Below are 18,830 nucleotides of genomic sequence, written 5' to 3' on the forward strand. Positions count from 1 at the left end.
TTGTGTGCGTGCGTGCGTGCGTGCGTGCGTGCGTGTGTGTGTGTGTGTGTGTGTGTGTGTGTGTGTGTGTGTGTGTGTGTGTGTGTGTGTGTGTGTGTGTGTGTGTGTGTGTGTGTGTGTGTGTGTGTGTGTGTGTGGGTGTGTGTGTGTGTGTGTGGTGTGTGTGTGTGTGTGTGTGTGTGTGTGTGTGTGTGTGTGTGTGTGTGCAATTTTCACTAGGACTGATATGCATCCAAATTAGAAAGAACGAGCCAAAAAGGCGTGATTAGTGGCTACGCATCGGCCGAAACCATAACTTAAACACGAAAGCATGCATATTTTGTCTCAGCTATACATACATATACAAGTATATAGACACGCTCTTCTATGCTCTCCCATCGCATCTGTACCTCCACCGCATGACCAGCCTCCCCCATTTTGAAACTCCAGCTCCTTGGACGGCGACTTACTACTTCCAGAGTAGCACTGATGTTTATGGCTGTGCTGATGAAGCGACTGACCTTTAATACGAGGAGGACGGCACGTGATCGGCGTCCGACTTGCCATTTCGCAGAAGGTCGTCCAGCATCAAACCTGCCAGTGGTGTGGGCACAATGCCCGCCTCGGCTGCACTGACGACGCTCCACGCCAGGGGCTCCAGGGGTTCAACCAGTGCATCCAAAGGCTCTATCCACTCCTGGCCGCTGCCTTCGAAGCCGAAGAAAGGTTGGCAACTCCCGCCACCAAAGCGCTCGATCGACGCCATGCGGGATTTCTCCCCCCTTTCCTCTGTGGCCAGCCCGATTTCCAGTTCCGTCGCCGGCGCCACGAGTACCGGACTGCCGTCGCATAGCCGCACTTCGACGTCGAAGGCGGACCGTGGGGTTCACGTGAGTGACTTACTAATGTCATTTAGGTGGAAGTCTATTAAATTAAAAGTGCCAAGGCGAAAAGAAAAAAAATTGACCTTACTCCGCATATATTTCACCAAATTTGCCACAATCAACCATTGACAATTGACAATCAACCGTAAACATCTACTAACTTAGGGTAGCGTAATGTTTATTTTATTGCGATAGCAATTATATGGACACTCAAAAGCAGATTTCTACCGTCGGCGTCGCCGTCGCCGTCGCCGTGAGGTTCTGTATGACGTCAATGGAGATGAAATCGTCGCCGCGCGCCGAACGCTGTATGTGCGAGTGAAAGGGCGCGAGGGGCACGCGCTTTCACGGGGAGTGAACGCACGGCGGAGAACAAACGCGCGTTCTGCGCCGTTCTCGCTTAAGGGCTGCAGAAGTAGGCGTCTCTTTCCTCCTTTACAATCACCATATATGTAGAGCTATAGGAGGCTATGGTAGAGCAAACGCGCCTTCTTCCGACGCGCGAGAGGCCGTGGGGGAGGGGGGGGAGGAAAGGGAGGCGACGTTTAGCTGCGGCACCAAGTGCCTATTTATATCAGAGGCTCCGGCAACAGTCACCAACGCCGCACGCATTTTGAGCGAACGCGGGCAAAACGCCGACGGCGTCGACAACAGTTCTGCGTGCTGCCGGTGCTACTGCATGTCCACGTTTATACAGCTGATAAAGCTAATATCATTTGCTCCGTATATCTCTCTACAAATTTGCTATCGCAATTGATGCTTCGCCTTTCAGGTGAAACTGCGACAACTTTTTGGCCATCGCCATAGATTCATCGAAGTTTTGAAATTTGTGGAATATTAGACAGCTTTTGTACGGCCGTCATTGCGCACGCAGCGGCGTTGTGTACGTAAGCGCGCTACGTTCATAACGTGCGCATGAGCAGAATGCAAAACGAATGGCACGTGATGCGTACGTGGCCGCTGCGTACGCGGGGCGCGTCGCGAGCAGCTCTCGTAGTTCTATTTTCTTCGGGGCAGCGCCAAACTTGTCGTTATCGCGAAATAGTATTGCGCGTGATTACTGGGCCATAATCTGACTATGAATTCGGCTAGCGCGTTTGGATTGGCTTGGCTTCATTTCAGAGAACAAACGCTCTTATTTTTTTTCATCGTTTATTCATCCAGATGACACAGCAGGTTTAGGTACCTTTACGTACGTGGGCAAGTGCCAAGAGCCCTATCGCGTCACGCGCGGCCACGTTCCGCAGAGCCGTTGCGTGCTGCGTCCGTACTGTCATGGAGCAGAACCAAAACTTTCTGTTCACTTAACTGGAGCATCAAGCTTACAAATCACGTGTCTCCGAGTAATAAAAAAACGCATCGCAGTTAGATAGACTGCATTTGTTCACAATTGTAAGGCGTCCGAAATAATGTATTGCAGAATACGTTGAAATATGCCAAAAATCCGCGTTTTTTTAATAACGTTAACACATTTACAAAACGCTTGAGTATATTAAAAAAATTCATCCAAGCTCTACAGGGTTGCATGAATTTTGTCCACCTCAGATGCACTAGGTGACGCAGTTAGGAGAACTGCGACCTCTGCTTCGTGGAAAGTTATAACTTTGGCGATTTTGGCAACTTTTGGTCATTTTCGTAAAACATATCAAGCCCTAAATTATTCTTGTGATATCTTCAGTCGCTAACTTTTGCATTCTCCTTTGAATTCGACAAGTCTCATTCAAAGCGGTTCTCTGCATGTCTAATTAGAGCGTCTGGGTATTTTAGATGGGATAAAAGAAGAAAATTGGACTGGACCAAAGCTCAGTCTCCCTCTAATTAGGAAGCTTTGCCTAAGAAGCTCCTATTTGATGGGATTTGTGGCATTTCAAAGAAGGAAGTTAAAACGTAGTGACTGTAGGACGAATATTTACAATTTAAGAAGTACAGAAGTGAGCAGCCTTGTCTAGAACGCGGGAACTGCGGCTTCTTTGGGTTCTCCGGAGCCAGCCTGCGATGTCTAACGCTAGCTGCTGGGCCCAAAAGTGCCCAGAACCTACCGTTAGACGTCGGAACCAGCAGCTAGCGTTAGACGTCGCTGGCTGGCTCCGGAGAACCCAAGGAAGCCGCAGTTCCCGCGTTCTAGACAAGGCTGCTCACGTCTGTACTTAAAAAAAAGTGGAGGAAATTGAAAAATTAAGAACTGAGTAAAAAATATCGAAGTTTTCTAAACTGTTCTTACATAAGTAGACAAAATTATATGATATAGATCTTTCTCTAATATACCACCGATTTATAAGTATACTTTCGCCAAAATCCTGGTAAACACGAAAAAGTTTCGTTGGCTTGTTAATTGATATATTAAATTGGTCCTCCTTTGATGCTTTAACAGATGCAGTTTACGGAGCGGCGATATCTGTTTTTTGTCCTGATTACGAATATGTAAACTTAGAGTTTGCTCTTTTTTTTTTGTCCTTTTTTGTTCTTTTTTTCACTTACCAATGTTTGGAAATTGTAGTGCAACGTCTCAGCTTGTGCATAAACATTCTGCCTCTAGGAGTCGCTGAAGTGTGCCTTTTCTCTCAAATGCAACAAATGTCGGTCCAGTGGTCTCAAAATATTTTCAGTATTTTATATTTGAATAGAAAAAGTAGGGTTGACCCCGAGCTAAATCAACTTTGTAGTTAGATATTCTAGCACTGTCATATTACTGTACATTCACTGTCTGTACAGAAACGGATGTGATCGTACGGCGAAGCGCTAATCCTTTACCTCCCACGTGCAGAATTTTTTTTTCTGGCAGAAAGATTTACTGTAACTACTGCTGCTGGGCAACGATAAACGATGCGGCTCGGATAAAAGAACTCAAATCTCTGGTGGTTCCGGTCAACGCAGCCGTCACAATGTCACAAGATGATGGAATTTTCGGAGCTTATTACTAGACATACTGATAGCTTAAAGAACAAGTCACGCAAAAAAATGTTTTATGCACAATCTTTGACGAATACAATTTCATTGAAGTATTGTTTGCTTGCACAGACCGCACGTACAAAAATGACAGAGAAATGCTTCTATTTCTGACTGTTGCTTACTTTCTTTATACGTTCTTTAACTGAAAGCCTTCTGACAAGAAGCTTTCTTTAACAAGGCGATTGACAAGGCGTGCGCTCTCCGAACTACTAGTTGAAATGTCGTTGAAAATAGTGCAGTAATGTCAAAATAGGCCAGCCATGAGTGCTTGGCGATAAATGCGGTTTTGTTTGAAGGAATCGACTACCAGGCTCAGTATTAATTGTCAGGCTCATTATAATTGGTAAGCGAGGATCCTTGCCGTGGCTGTGTGTACACTTTCGTCACAGAGGTACGAGTTTCTCTTTGTCTCTTAAGGTGCTTGCGCTCCTCTAGGTTTTCGTCATCGTTCTCAAATAACGACTATGGCACAGCAGCTAAATATAACGCACGTCTGCAGTGTGTCAGAACACTCGAGGAAGAGCAATTCTACATACTAGGAGCACACTTTCACAACAAGCCGAAGTATTGAAGAGCCACCAAGTATCCTGAGGCCTTCTGTTTAAGAGTTACTATGACAATCTAAGACCCACTGCTCTATGACATCTAAGACCCAGTGCTGCTAGCATTGCGAAGCACCATATTTCATGGTTTTCGATATCAACTGTCCGGTCTCCACTCACAGGGCTCCCCATTGAGGACACTACTGCTGTCCACCAAGGCGAACGTCGCAGCGCCGCTGGTCATGATTGCGACGACATTAGCGGTGTTAATCTGGCTCATGGCGTCCAGCCAGAGCCATGAAAAAGACTTAAGTGCCGCCTGCAGGAGCGAAGGGTGCCACCAGTACGCGAAGCGGCTTCGCGAGTCGCTCAACGAGTCCGTGGACCCGTGCACCGACTTCACGCGCTACGTGTGTGACGGATGGCGTCGAAGGCACCAGCTCTCAGTGGCCGAGGAAGCCTTCATGTGGACCTTCGACAGGATGTCGAAATTTGTTCGCACCATCGAAGTCCCGCCCCACCACCAGACCGCTGTCGCACGGGCGGCAGCGTTCTACCGCAGCTGCGTGAGCGTGCTTCGAGGCGAGCGCGACGAGATGTGGCGAGTCAAGCGCGCAATGGCCGCCGCTGGCATCACATGGCCCAAAAAGCCCAAGGCCGTGCCGGACTTGCTGCACACGTTGCTTTACGTTCATCTGCAGCTCCGCTGGAGTGTGATCTTTAGCATTGACGTTACTAACAAGAGCGGTCGTTCGATCACGCTGCGCTTGATACCATCAGTAGAAACGGCGCCCCTTAGAAAAACCCTGGAGCTGATGGGAGAGCCGAACAAAGCCATGGAGTATTTCAACACCCTGGTATCGGCATTCGGTGAGCCCGCGAAACATGACAGCGAGCGCGTGACTTTCACTCAGACCAAATACGTTGAAACCAAAGTATTCCGTACTATTTACAGTGGTCTATTAAAAGGCAGCGAGGAGCCGCAGACTGTAAACACCACCTTGTTGTTCCAAAGTGTGCCAAATCTCTCGCAGGCCCGCTGGAGATACACGTTTCGTTCTGTAGGCATCGCTGAGCACGTTCTGCTCGAGACGTCGTATCCAACATATGTGAGGCAATTCTTTGGCTTGTGGAGGGACCTAGGAGAGTCGCGTCTCCACCTGTTCTTGTCATGGTACACCATTCAGATGGCGGCGCTCTTCTCCAATCGGCTACTCATCGAAAATTTTTACGGGAGCGAGAAGGGCGCGCTCCTGCGACACGGTGCGTTCTGTTTCAGCAAAGCCTACCTGCTGTCGGGAGCCACTGTGCTTCACTCGTCATCAAGTTACGCGCTGGTCGGTGACGCTCGAGCCCAGGCCGAGCAGCTGCTGTGGAGCATTCGCGAAGCATTCTCGCGACGTCAGCAGGGCTGGCCGTACGACGAAAGCGCCGCCATCTCGAAACTCCTGGCCCTGAGTGATCAAGAATTTGCCCTGAGCGCATTCGCGGTATTCGACGAAAATACCACCGACAACACCGTATCCCAGCACATCGGCCACGGAGACATTACGTCCTCGCTCGTCGACAACTGGATGGCGGCGCCCCTGCCACACGTAACCAACGTTTCGCACATCGCCTCGACGGCCATCGAGAGGCTCTCCTTCGCGACAGCAACCACCGACGGCAGAGTCGTGCTGATGCCGTACGCTTTCTCTTTCCCCTTCTTCGACGCGCGTGGCACTCGGGCGATGAACTACGCGGGCGTTGGTTTCCACATCGCTTACGCTATCAGCCAGCTGTCCCTCCTACCATACATATCCGACATACACGGCCCGCTCTATCGATTCTACAACTGCACCGGCATGTCATCCAACGCGACCAACAGCAGTTCGGAGTGGATCCTGGACGCTTTTTCTGCGTTCACTACGCAAGCGCTGTTCGACGCTTTCGTCAACGCATCGGCCTCGTTGGGCACCAGCGACAGCCTGCCCGGACTGCCCGCACTGTCGGGCTCTCGGCTATTCTTCGTGTCTCTATGTTACGCCAAGTGTCGGGGCAGCTGGACGGGAGGTCTCACCGAACCCGAATGCGGAGGCTTCCTGCCGTACGTGGAGGCGTTTACAAAAGTCTTCGGCTGTCAGGACGGCAAGCCCATGAAGCCGGTCAAGAAGTGCGAAGTATTTTGAGCAGCTGCCGCATAGAACTCGCACGGCGTCTTCTCGAACTCAACGTTGCGGTCAGCTCTGCGCTCTGGCCTGCTGCCAGCTTCTCAATTATCACATCAGTTACCTCTGGTAAAGTTTGTTCTCAGAGCACCGATAAGTGCGCCCCTGCCGGAACTTACCTCGGACACGCTATAGTGACTGGCGTCTGTGTCTTCAATCATTCTACGTTTAGAGAATGTTCATGCCGCCCCCCCCCCCCAACCAGCCTAAAACAATTACTACGTCTCAATCAAAGGAAAAATGTACTGACTAATTCATTGTGACCGTTATCCCACTGCATTTTATTATGTATAGGACGCCTGTCTGCCAAGTGTTACTGAATGAAATCTGGAATATCTGCTATGTGAATTTATGAGAACAAAGTACGCAGACATGTTTCTCACAGGCAAAAGTACTGGAGTATTTTGATTTTACAGCTTAGGTTGGATTGGTTTGATTAGGTTGGATAACAGCCCAGGTTGTAAACTGAACGATGGATTGGTATTTCTTGGCATGCAGCGTCATGCGCCATTATTGGCAATTTGTGCATGTAGTTTCTTTAGTCAAGAGACGGCTGTTTCTATCGGGCCGCGCTATCCTCGTCACTTCGAACTTAGAAAAAAAATTGTTGAATTCCTTCTAGTTTTAGAAAGTTATTGCGGCATGGCATGCATATCGTGCGTAAAGTGATATGCGTGGTGCATTACGGGCGTCATTCTGCGTCAAGGTCTTGTTGTTTACTAGATGTGAGCCGCATTAAACCATCATGAACATGATCGTCATTTCCTGAACCCTTTAACGCCCCTTTCGGCTTTTTACATATGGGGAGAGGAGTAGCTTAACATAAATATACATTGCTGTGTAAACAAGTAAAAGCAGACATGTCATAAAGGACAACAAACATTATGACATAACGTTATGTATTGCATTCATAAAGGAACTGTGAATATTTGCTTGAGCTTCAAGCAGTTGCGTTCGTTGACTATTTCAGCTGGTAGTTCGTTTCCTTTCTAAATCGCTTGATGGTTTAAAATTGGGCACTTGGTTCCCGAAAGGCGACACATTAAAAACGAGAGCAATGTTAAGGGGGCCCTGAAGCACTTTTTATCGAAGTCGAGAAATGCATCTGAAGTTAAATTAGACTATTTCATAAATACTTTGCAGCAAAGCGTTCTTCACTGCGTTCAGCAGAAGCGGAGTTATTGGCAATCAAGCACACCACTCGTGGAGCTTCCGCTCCTTCTTTCAAAGATTTGCACTACGAAGGCTACGGCAGAGCGGGGCGTGCCCGCAACGATCCGCCTACTGAACGTCAACGTGGCGCGTAGTTGAAATTTGATTTTGGATATTTACATAGACGCCGCTATTTCCGACTTTGGCGCCGACGACGCACCAAACGCCGTTGTCCTCAGGGTAGCCCCATTGCCGAGCCAGTTATGGCCTGTACACGCTCGAGTCGCCCATCGTCGCAAGCCGCACCGCACGCGGGCGGTTCGGTGGCGGCGCGCGGTTGGAGCAACCGGGCACAAAATTCGATACAAGCTGGGACCGCGCGAGCGGTGCCGTACGCATGCGTCCTCTGGCTGGCGAAACAGATAACCAGCGACTGGCAACATGCAACAGCGCGGTCGCAGCGTTTGTGTGCTGGCGACGAGCAAAATTTTGGCCCGAGCCAGGATTTTGTTATTGCGTTTGTTTTCTTATTAGGTAATTTTCTGATTAGTTAGCTCCAGCGGTTCGCATGTGCCGGCATCCGTACTCCGATTTGGGGACGCGACGTCTGTTGAGAGCTGGCAACCGAGAGGCGGGGCAAAGATGTTCCAAGTCGGCAACTATCGTCAACAGCAGACGACACTGGCATATTTTTGTCGACGTGGGTTCAAGCTTCCGCGTCACGGCGAAAACGCGACTCTTGCTCTGTACGTCACACTCAGTTCTACGACTGCATGTCTTGCGTTGGCGCGGGGACCCACCTTCGAACACTGTGCAGTGATCTTACCTACGCCTTTTTTATTGCGATAGCAATTATATGGACACTCAAAAGCAGATTTCTGCCGTCGCCGTCGCCGTGAGGTTCCGTATGACGTCAATGGAGATGAAATTGTCGCCGCGCGCCGAACGCTGTATGTGCGAGTGAAAGGGCGCGAGGGGCGCGCGCTTTCACGGGGAGTGAACGCACGGCGGAGAACAAACGCGCGTTCTGCGCCGTGGTCCCTTAAGGGCTGCAGAAGTAGGCGTCTCTTTCCTCCTTTACAATCACCATATATGTAGAGCAAACGCGCCTTCTTCCGACGCGCGAAAGGCCATGGGGGAGGGGGGGGAGGGAAGGGAGGCGATGTTTAGCTGCGGCACCAAGTGCCTATTTATATCAGAGGCTCCGGCAACAGTCACCAACGAAGCACGCATTTTGAGCGAACGCGGGCATCACGCCGACGGCGTCGACAACAGTTCTGCGTGTTGCCGGTGCTGCTACATGTTCAAGTTTATACAGCTGATAAAGCTAATATCATTACTCCGTATAGCTCTCTACAAATTTGCTATAGCAATTGATGCTTCGCCTTTCAGGTGAAACTGCGACAACTTTTTTTCGTTTTCCTTTTTTTTTTTTAATTCGTTGCTACCGCATAACGTTTTAACATACGTCGCTATGTACTCGGTTGTGTGCGCCGCGATGGCACATTTTTTGTAGATGTGCTAGCGAAAGCTTGCAAGACCGCGCGTACACGCGAACACACGCGTTTTATTGCGATAGCAATTATATGGAGACTTGAACCGGATTTCTGCCGTCGGCGTCGTCGTCGCCGTCGCCGTCGCCGTGAGGTTCCCTATAGATAAAATTTTCGCCGCGCGCCGTATGCCCGAGAGGAAGCGTGCGGAGACGCGCGCTATCACGGAGAGCGAACGCACTCAATCTCCCACGCGCAAGCAAGGAAGCAGGAAGCCAGCGCCGGAGGGAGCAAGGGGGGGGGGGGGGGGGGGCGCACTTCTCTGCCAACAACCGCGCTCGTCGCTCGCTCGCACCGTCTCTTATCTCCACACGGCTCTGACCTTTAAGTGCATTCGCCGCTCAGTTTCCGTTGAAGCGATAGACCGCACGTACCTTCGCCCGCTGCGGCGTACGCTTGCTGCCAGCGTTTTGACAGTCGTTGTCTGCTGTCATTCAGTGTGATCTCTTCGTGTTTGTGCGCGCTCACACCACGCTTGTTCATTCAGTTCGTAATAGTCGGGCCACATTTTCCAACGCACGCTACACACGCAATGCTGCCCGGATCGGCAGTGCAGCGCTACAGGTGTGTCCCTTCGCACGCGCTGCCCACGGGAAGCGCTTCTCATGAACACCACCGTTTCACACGCGCCTTCTCGTGGTCATCGAGTCTCTCTTCAGGTCGGTCTACTTACGCCGCAGCACACCTGCTTACTTAATCAGCTCATGTTTACTACAATTCATATTGCTACCAAAGCCGCTCACCTTACTTCGTATGACATTGCTGTGTTGCTATCGCATTCATTGCTTCGCCCTTAGGGCGAAACTGTGACATTTTTTTAAGCCAATGAACAAGGGATTTGTCGCAGCAACAGCATAGTACGCTGAAGCGTAGGTAGCATAATTCTTATCATTGAGCTGGGTTATTCGATGCGGCGGACATTAGTAGCACGACAAATCGAAATCCATATTGAACTAATTAACAAAAAATTTAGTAATGAACTTCTTAGCTAATTACTTTACGACACATATTGCAATTTACGAATTGGAGCCGGTGAGCTTGTCAGGCGTATCCACTTGGGATGAATTTCCAGAATGACGCCAGTTTGGAGATATGCGCCATCAAACTCGCCGTAAAAATGCGGTGTTGTTCCACTTACTTTTTTAACAAATTGCTGTTTTATACATTGAAGCACGAAAGTAACTGGAACGCCCATGTATTTCTTCCCACACTATGGCAAATAATATCTCAAAACTGGCGTCATCTTGGAAATTTATTTCAGTCTTGCAAACTCACCGGCTATAATTCGTAAATTGCAATATGTGTCGTAAAGTAATTAACTAAGAAGTTCATTAGTCAATTTTTGTTAGTTGAATATGTGTTTCGATTTTTTGTGCTACTAATGTCCACCTCATCGAATAACCCAGCTCAACGATAAGAATTATGCTACTTGCCCCGGGCGCTTTTTAAAAATTCCATAAAACTTAAAAATGAACACCCTGTATATTAACATACTCTTATACAGATGGTTCTATTATCGCAGAATACAGCTGTGTATATCGACTAGTCATTTCTCTTCATCACCGACCACGCGAGTGAATATTCAAGTACGGCTTCTTGACTTACTCGCTCACGTTTTTCTAGTAGCTGCCAAGTTAAAAGTGAGCGTACAATTGATTACATGATGGAATATGACAGTGTAACACAGCACTCGTGTTTGTTCATTCTGTGTTACGTCGTTGTTTCATTGATGAAAAAAGCCGGTGAAGCAGTGCCCCCGGGCCCGACCAGGTTATTTACAAACTCTTAGCTAACCTCGAAGATCAGGCCCTAGAGACGCTTCTAGACCCCTTCAATGACTTTTGGACATCACGCAAGCTATCGCAAAAATGAAAAACAGCCGAAGTACGCTTTCTCCCCAAGCCGGGGCAAGTCCCCGCACATTGACAACCTGCGGCCGATATCCCTCACATCATACATAGGCATGGTCATGGAAAGGATAGCCTCCAACAGCACCTTTATGAAACCCAGCAAATGCCAGACACCATGTTTGGCTTTATACGACATCTTGAGACTCGGGACGTGCTAATTCAGTTGAAGAAGGAGATCGTCGTCCCTGCCACACACCACGCGCCATTCTCGCGCTAGACCTGAAGGGGGCATTTGACAACGTGGCACACGAGGTGATCCTTCGGAATCTCAACACAGGCTGCGGGACAGAACATGCAATTACGTCATTGATCTTCTATCTCACCGCAGAGCCATACTCAAGATCGGGCATATAGCATCTGACCCCATCACATTCGGAAACAGAGACACTCCCCAAGGCTCAGTTCTCTCCCCGCTTCTCTTTAACAGCGCACTCCTACGCCATGCACTATAAACAGATGATGTGACCCTATGATTGGGTACGGACTCGCTCGGGAGCCTGCAGGGCACCCTGCAATTGGCAGCGGACACGGTAAACAAATATACGAAGGGGAGCGTACTTGTCTGCTGGCCTCAGAAGTCAGAGCTTCTTGTGGTCCGGCGGCGTTGCACCAAGGATGAAGATAGCATGCAGGTCATCCTAGAGAGACAGGTTATAAAGCCCTGCAAAACCCTCAGAATCCGGGGACTCCTGATACAAGTTGATACAAAATGCGACCAGATGCTCTAATCCCTGTCCAGGACAACGCAGCAGGTCTCACACATAGTTCACGGATTAACAAACAGTCACTGAGGCATGAAAGAGAACGGCACTATCCACCTCATTAGAGGTTTCATCCTCTCTAGAGTGACGTACGCAGCACCGTACGTGGTACTGACGAAAACGGACAAGAACCAACAAAATAAACTCATTCGAAAAGCCACCAAGCAAGCACTTGGTCTACCTATGACCACGTCCACAGACAGACTTCTCCGTATGAATCTCCATAACACACTTAAAAAACTAATGGAGGGCCACCTCACCAGTCAGAAAATTCGCCGAACAGGAGAGAAAGTTCTTAAGGAAATCAAGTAGAACTCCCCTACAGATGCTAAACCACCCAGACGACTTCAAGAATATTGGCGACGTCACGTCATGATCCATCCCTTACCGAAAAATATGCACCCTGCCCACCACCAAGGCAGCACGAAGCAAGAACCAAGGCCCTCGGCAGGACTTACGGGTCTCTCCAGGAGGTGGTCTACACAGATGCAGCCGCATACCGTGGTAGAAGAGCCAACGCCGCCGTGGTGACGACAAAGATGGGTCTCCTCGTCAACGCCACCATGCCAGATGCAACAACACAGGAAGCAGAGGAACTAGTCGTGGCATTAGCCCTCACACAAAACTACGGCAACGGCCATTATAATTGATTCTCAAGAAGTGTGCAGGAACTTTACGTCGGGCTGGGTGGCTCGAACGACTCAACGCATACTAACAGCCAAGCTGCCAGAAATAAATGTTGAAATAGTGTGGACACCCGCTCACGCCTCCCTGGAGGGCAATGAACTCGCCCACTCCAAGGCCCGAGAACTTATCGACCAGACTCCAGAGGACACAGAAGAGCTCACTAGACTGACAACATACCTAGAAATCACTGAACACTACAGGCTCAACCGCAGAAGACACCCACCACCGCATCCACAGCTCACGAAGACGCAAGAGGCAACACTCAGATTGCTGCAAACCAACACGTTCCCACACCAAAAGAGGACTTCATCTCATATTAACTATTCAATATGACGAACAATGTAGGTACTGTGAACAGCTGGGAACACTCCGGCACATTGTGATAGATTGCACGCAAAATCCAGAATTGCCTCCTCTACCCCCTACGCTCCACCCCCAGGAGCAGTGGGAGACGCTGCTGTCTAGCTGCTGCCTCTCGGACCAGATCATGTTGGTAGAGAGGGCGGTTGCGGCCAAGATAGCGCATGGGTTCCCGTGAAGAGGGAACCACTCCAGCAAATCAAGCCAACCTTATGCTCATTAAAGATGCTTTTTTTCTCTCTCTCTCTCGTTGCTTTGAAGTGCGCTGCCATATTCCACCATGACTAACCGACTACCCCATCAATATGTCTTAAGCAATTGATCACAATTGATTATGACAGACATAAAAGTGATATGCATTTATGATAGTTACCTTATGCAGAGATGCTTATCAGATAAGTTTTAGGAGCGGAATGTTTGTATAAACACAAATAATAATTCAGATTGCTGAAAAGACACCTCATTAGGTGTGAAAACACATATTGTGTACAGTTCTTGTTGGTGCCAAAAAACGTCCCCGCAAGTAGAAGTAGTATTATCTCATTCTTGCCTTATGAGATGAGAGAGGTTTACGGGGGCACACAAGGCAGCAATGCCTATGCAAGAAGACCTGGGTGGGCAATGTGCTGCCCCTTCACTACTTAGTCATACCTCATTCTGCATTTAGGTAATGTACAGCCTGTTGTCAAAGTATATACAGGCATGCTTCCTCTCTCAGCAATGGTGGCAATCAAGGATGTTCGCTGTGAGTCTGTTTACTACTGTCAACATCATCCATGCACGCGTTCTCTTTTCATTCTTTTCCCTAGATTAAAAAAAATCTTGCACGAGATGCATGAAGTCAGTGAGCTATAGCAATCTACTCAAGTTGTTTGAGTTGGGTATCGGCCAAATGTCATTCATGTAGTGACAACCTAGCTAGCTAATACACAGCCACATTTTAAAAAAGTGCTAATTGCATAGACTAACATAAACAGGTGCACAGTACCAGTATTTCATCTTAAAACAAACCAAGATAATCAAGTGCCTAAGCTTTGCAATGAGTGCATTGGTCTCGCATGCGAAATGGTTGACATAGTAAGTGGTTTTATATTTGCCTTTCTTAAACAGTAACTCCTTAAACAGGTACGTGACAATGAAATCAAATGCTGGCTGATATGGTGCGCAAGACACAAGTAGCACAGAACAGTTTACATGCCTGCTGTCACATCAATTCCAACATGCCGCGGCTTGTAGGCAATGAATGCATGTTCATTCTGTCAGTGCAACTTGCGCTAACCTCTAATGAAAGAACAGATTCTCTGCGTTATAGACAACATTTCATTAGCACCATTTGTAGGGCAGCACAAGAAAATAAGGGTATGTTTGTTCCAATTTTGTTATTTTCATAACCAACAATTAGTTTCTTGGGTGGAGCTTTGTTACGAATGCACAGTATATTCTGTGTAAATCTGCAATCTGGACGTGTTCTATCATTCTCCTGTCACTCCATAAGTTTGAAGAAATTTGGAGTTAAGAAGCCACAATGATTCAACCTCTGTGCTGAACATAAAATTTTTCCATGAGAGAAAAATGTGTAGTGGCAAATCGGGTACACATTCACATGTACCGTGCTAATCCATATATCACAAGTAATGTTTCACTCGTTCTCTTTTTGCTTGCAGTTGCACAAACCTTATTGCAGCATTCTCTGTGGAGTAAATTAACCTAACAAGTCACAGCTACTTGTTGACTCTATTAACATATATATATTAGTCCCCAGGCTCTCCTGTATTCCTGCACGCATGGTACAATAGCATGGCTATGCACAATCACCTCGTCCCATTCCTCTGAAATGAAGGTGGTGTATGTTTGTTACCAAATGTGCTTGAAAGCGTAACTGTTTACCATTATTTAAGCCACTGAATAGTAAAGATGGATGTTCAGCCTTGCTGGTGTTGCATTGCATAGGTTGTAACCCACCATGATATTTTTAACCATGCAATGAAGAAATATGGTCACACCATACCATCAGTACGACTGAGGTGTTGCTTCCCCAAGCAGTCTCACTGCCACCTTCCCCATTTTGTAAGCACTTTGTAAATACAAACTAGCACATAGTATGTAGTCACATTATATGCTGTCTGTATGTTTGGTGAAGTGCACCAAACATTTTCTCACCTTTAAAACCTGGGATAATGCTGTCTTTTTTTAATAATAATCATGCAGTAACCTTACTCAATGCATTGCTGTGAGAACAATAGCTGGCTTGACAATAGACATACCCTCATACCACATTGCAGACATACTCTATAGAGGCTGGCCATAATCAGCGTAACTTTGAAAGCCAGCTGAACAGGGTGCGAGTTCATGTGTATCAAATAAATGTCTGTTCCATTGAGAGGTTATATATATTTGTCTGTGACATAATTATCTATTCAGAATACATATGGCAGAAGAGCAATACGCAAGACATCACAATCAAGTTCCCTGTGAGAAGGTGCTTTTTGCCACTATTACATGCAGCAAAATGAGACTTCATTAAGCACCACTATGGCTTGGTTGCCTCTTTGTGCATTGTACAAGATGTAAAGGTGGGCAAATGCATACGTTTTCAAATACGAATTGAATAAAATATTATTTATCAAATACTCAATAGTCATACGATGACACACGTACTTGTAGTAGCAATATTTATTTCCATATAATTAGGTACCACACCTTACCTAGTGCAAAAAGAGAGCTAAATATTAGGGACAAAGGATAAGTTTTAAATACAAGATTACTAATTGTTATGTAAAAAAATCGACATAGATAGTCTATCAACAACTTTAGAGCCTGGCTGCAAATAAGCTTTCCAAGAAAGAATGGCGGCTGAATGAATAGCTTTCAACAACGTGCAATAGATTGTTCCCAAGAAAACATCAAGGCTTTAGAAAAAAAGAAAAGATGATGAAGGACCTACGTGTCGTAGACATGTGTAAAACTACTCGTTGCAAGGAAAACAGCACACACTTGTAGCATAAAAGATCAGTCTGCTAGATCAAGAGATGTGTGGTCACCTTTTGCGCGAAAAAAAGCCTATGGGAAAGTTTTGTTGCCAATATGACTGAAAGATACTTTCGTCAACGTGCTTGCCTTTGGGAGGTTACATACACTTGTTCACATACAAGTACCTGTCGCGTATTCATTGTTAAAGAAATTCAGTTAATATAATGACACGAGAGCCTCCTCGGATCAGGAAAAAATAATAGTTGTGTGGTCATGTATACATAACATTTATAATGTGTTTTCCACATTATGCAAGTACTCATGCAAGACAAGACTGCAAGAAACAGCCTAACACTAATGCAAAATTCATAACTGATTATGTTAATGAGATTTCCATTTCATGTGGCAAAGTATTTCACAAGGCAGATAGGATTCAGAGATACGTCATTGTATCGAGGTACAAGTATTGTACAACTGATAATTTTGGGAATAAAGAAATAACAAGCATTGATTCCCGGTATGTCACCATGCCACTTGTATCTTAAAAAGGACTATCATTTATATGTCAAGCTTGCACCATCATGTTTATGTGACCATACATGTCGACCCCATCTGTAATGAACCGTTACATTAAGTTATGACCACTGTCATGTCATTCCCGTACATTAATTGTGGTTTTGCACAATACACCTAGAAAACCTTTGAGCGGCATTGCAGCACTTTTTCTTGTATGTGCACACCGGCTTTCTGTCACAACACCCACTTCGCGTCCATGATAAATGCTGCAGTCAAGCAAAATAGAGTTTCAGACTAAGGGTACCTAAACTGCTTTGATTCCAGAAAACCCCAACCAAGGTTTAGGTTCTTGAGGACACAAGTTACTTGCGTCCTTTGATCTAAGGCTGTTTTCTGCATGCAATGAGTTTTAGGATATCTGCTGTGCAAATCAATGTTAACCTGATAAAAGGGATGGCAAGCGAAAACTTGTATTCGTGACACTTCCATCAGAACATAGGAGGCAAAAATTTAAAGCGAAACTTTTTTTCATATACAGCTCGCACGCTAATTCAAGCCGAACAGGTTGGGAAAACGGCGCGAAACGCGAGGAATGCTGGGCGCTTCCGGAAGCGGATGTGCGCTAGCACCCCCTGCCATTTGCTCCGGAAGGAGCGCCTGTGTTCCATTGGCCCATTTCCTTCGGTTGCCCTCCGCCGGAGAGGAGCGCTGCAGCGCAGAGTTCACCATTAGGCAGGCAGGCATGCGGGCAGTCAAGCAGGCCTTGTCTCGCATTGTTTGGGCGTCTTCAATAAAAATAAATGTATGGCAAATCGTGTGATCTATTTGAGAGACTGATGCGTGCGAAAAGTTCCGGTTTATCGATTTCTTTGCCTCGTGACAGCCAGCGTCTTGATACGCTGTGTTACCTCCCGGATCGGCCCGCACATTCCCCAGTCTAATCCTAGTAGCAGCTAACGCTACGTAGAAGCGATCTGGCATTGCATCTGGTAACAGCTTTTAATCTGTACTATAGTGAAGAGGCCGTTTTATGCCATTGTCGTTTCAACATACACGACATGACTTGGACGAAACGTTTGCATAACACTTAGCCGCTAATTCCATCACAATCCGTGTTTATCTCCCTAATTCCCATCCAGTACATAAAAGCCAACAATCGGTATGTCGTAAAGTCGCATCTAACGGCCAAAGTAGAAGTCAGGAATTCGTCGTCACGTGATCGTTATGACAAACACCCTCGCGTCACATACACAACTGCTCACCTTACACTTATGCGTTGGTCCACCTGATAATGCCTTTTGCAATCCTAAAAGGTGCTTGATTACAATAATTATGGGGTTTTACGTGCCAAAACCAGTTCTGATTATGAGGCACGCCGTAGTGAGGGACTCCGGAAATTTGGACCACCTGGGGTTCTTTAACGTGCACCTAAATCTAAGTACACGGGTGTTTTCGCATTTCGCCCCCATCGAAATGCGGCCGCCGTGGCCGGGATTCGATCCCGCGACCTCGTTCACAGCAACCCAACACCATAGCCACTGAGCAACCACGGCGGGTAAGGTGCTTGATAGCCAGCGGCCAACAAAATGTTTCGCATAGCATTTATTTCACAGCGCATGGGACCTGTATAAATTTTTATGCTGTGCTACAGGAAGAACACAATCAAAAGACATGCGTTTTACGGATTCACACACACCATGGCTACTGCATTGGCTATACGTCATTGCAAGCAGCTTGTAGCCCCATAAAGGAGTTACACAGTAGCACATACTGCGAGGCACTTACGTGATAGATGACGTAATACTTTTTGAAATATGTTTGAGCAGTCTTTTTTTTTTCCAAAATGAGTCAAATCCACTAAAGTGAATTTGAGAAAAACAAAAATATCATGTTATCGCACTGAAATGCAACGCTATAAAAGCAATTATTTGATACGTTTTACATGTAATCTAGAGCAACTTAACAGCAACAAGTACGGAAAATTATGCAGCACATTTGACCAATATGAGGATGTAAAGTGGCGATTTCACTCTTTTTGATTTAAAACACTCGTTTTCATGCACTTTTGGCCAGCAAACATTGTTGAAAAGGACTTTCAGAGCGGTCTGATGTCATTTTAATAGAAAAGACATTAGAAGATAGACCATTAGGGACACTGCTATGCTTCATGAACACTCGGAATAATATATGGCGAGAGCAATATCGTCAGCTTGAAAGCATAGGGAGCCTCATTTGTATTATCTCACAGGATCTATTTCTTGAGTAGCATTGAAGGCTTTAACAATACCAGGACCACAACTTGCAAAGAGACTATCATAGTGGCTAGATCACATTGTGGTAAGCGCTCTTCCATATGGTGA

General features: G+C 46.8%; 1 protein-coding gene across 1 annotated transcript; it reads left to right on the forward strand.

Moving 5' to 3' along the window:
• Nucleotides 1-4,632: 4,632 nt before the first annotated feature.
• On the forward strand, nt 4,633-6,522 carry LOC119444599 (uncharacterized). Its single transcript, XM_037708970.1, has one exon. The coding sequence runs from the start codon at nt 4,633-4,635 to the stop codon at nt 6,520-6,522; it is 1,890 nt and encodes a 629-aa protein (XP_037564898.1).
• Nucleotides 6,523-18,830: the final 12,308 nt, after the last annotated feature.

This window comes from Dermacentor silvarum, chromosome 3 (genome assembly GCF_013339745.2).
Source record: "Dermacentor silvarum isolate Dsil-2018 chromosome 3, BIME_Dsil_1.4, whole genome shotgun sequence".
Taxonomy (NCBI): Eukaryota; Metazoa; Arthropoda; class Arachnida; order Ixodida; family Ixodidae; genus Dermacentor; species Dermacentor silvarum.